The 998-nt window shown below is 49.6% G+C and overlaps 1 protein-coding gene across 1 annotated transcript; it reads right to left on the reverse strand.

Annotated features, from left to right (window-relative positions):
* Positions 1-5: 5 nt before the first annotated feature.
* On the reverse strand, positions 6-927 carry LOC117799961 (60S acidic ribosomal protein P0-like; the record flags this gene model as incomplete). Its single annotated transcript, XM_034652488.1, has 1 exon — positions 6-927. A coding segment is annotated over exon 1 (922 nt), but the record flags the coding sequence as incomplete, so codon positions are not given.
* Between the last annotated feature and the right edge of the window lie 71 nt (positions 928-998).

A 998-nucleotide genomic window follows, 5' to 3' on the forward strand; every position in this document is an offset into this window, starting at 1 on the left:
ACCAAATCCCATATCGTCGTCTGATTCCTCAGATTCTTCCACTTTCTTCTCCTCCTTAACAGCTGCAGCTGCAGCAACAGCAGCGACAGGAGCAGCAACCACAAAAGCAGAGGGGTCAGCCAAGAAAGCCTTGACCTTATCTGCCAGTGGAAAGCTGTAGTTTGTCTCCACAGCTACAGCCAGAACTCTCTTGTACCCATTGATGACTGAATGAGGCACAGAAGCAATGGTGGGATAACCAATCTGCAGGCAGATACTTGCAACATTGCGGACACCCTCCAAAAAGCGGACATGCAAGGCTTCCTCAGTGATGTCTAGCACTTCAGGATTGTAGATGCTGCCATTATCATACACTTGTTGGATGATTAGCCCGAAAGAAAATGGAGAGATGTTCAGCATGTTTAGGAGTGTGGCTTCACTGGCACCCACTTTGTCACCAGTCTTGATGAGCTGTACATCACTCAAGATTTCAATGGTTCCTCTGGAGATTTTGGTGGTGATACCCAAAGCCTGGAAGAAAGACGTCTTTTCAGGTCCCAGCCCGGTGTTTTGAGCAGGTACAGTCACTTCACAGGGCGCAGTTGCACCTGCACGAGCTGAAGCAGGCACCTTATTGGCCAGCAGCATGTCCCTGATTTCTGTCAGATCTTCCTTGGTGAACACAAAACCAACGTTCCCTCGAATATGATTCAGAAGCTTCTCTAGGGCTGGGTTGTTCTCCAAGTGCCCACGGATGGCCTTCCTCATCATGGTGTTCTTCCCCATAAGCACCACAGCCTTTCCCCGCAGGGACATGCGGATCTGCTGCATTTGCTTGGAGCCAACATTGTCTGCTCCCACGATGAAGCATTTTGGAAAATCATCCAATAGTTGGATGATTTTGGTGAAGTAGTTGGCCTTCCACGTAGCCCTGTCTTCCCTGGGCATCTCGAAGGTGCAGCCAAGGATTGCCACAAAAAGGGTTTAAAGACGAGGTGTAACCTCACACGAGGACTGCG

This window comes from Ailuropoda melanoleuca, unplaced genomic scaffold (assembly GCF_002007445.2).
Source record: "Ailuropoda melanoleuca isolate Jingjing unplaced genomic scaffold, ASM200744v2 unplaced-scaffold61067, whole genome shotgun sequence".
Lineage (NCBI taxonomy): Eukaryota > Metazoa > Chordata > Mammalia > Carnivora > Ursidae > Ailuropoda > Ailuropoda melanoleuca.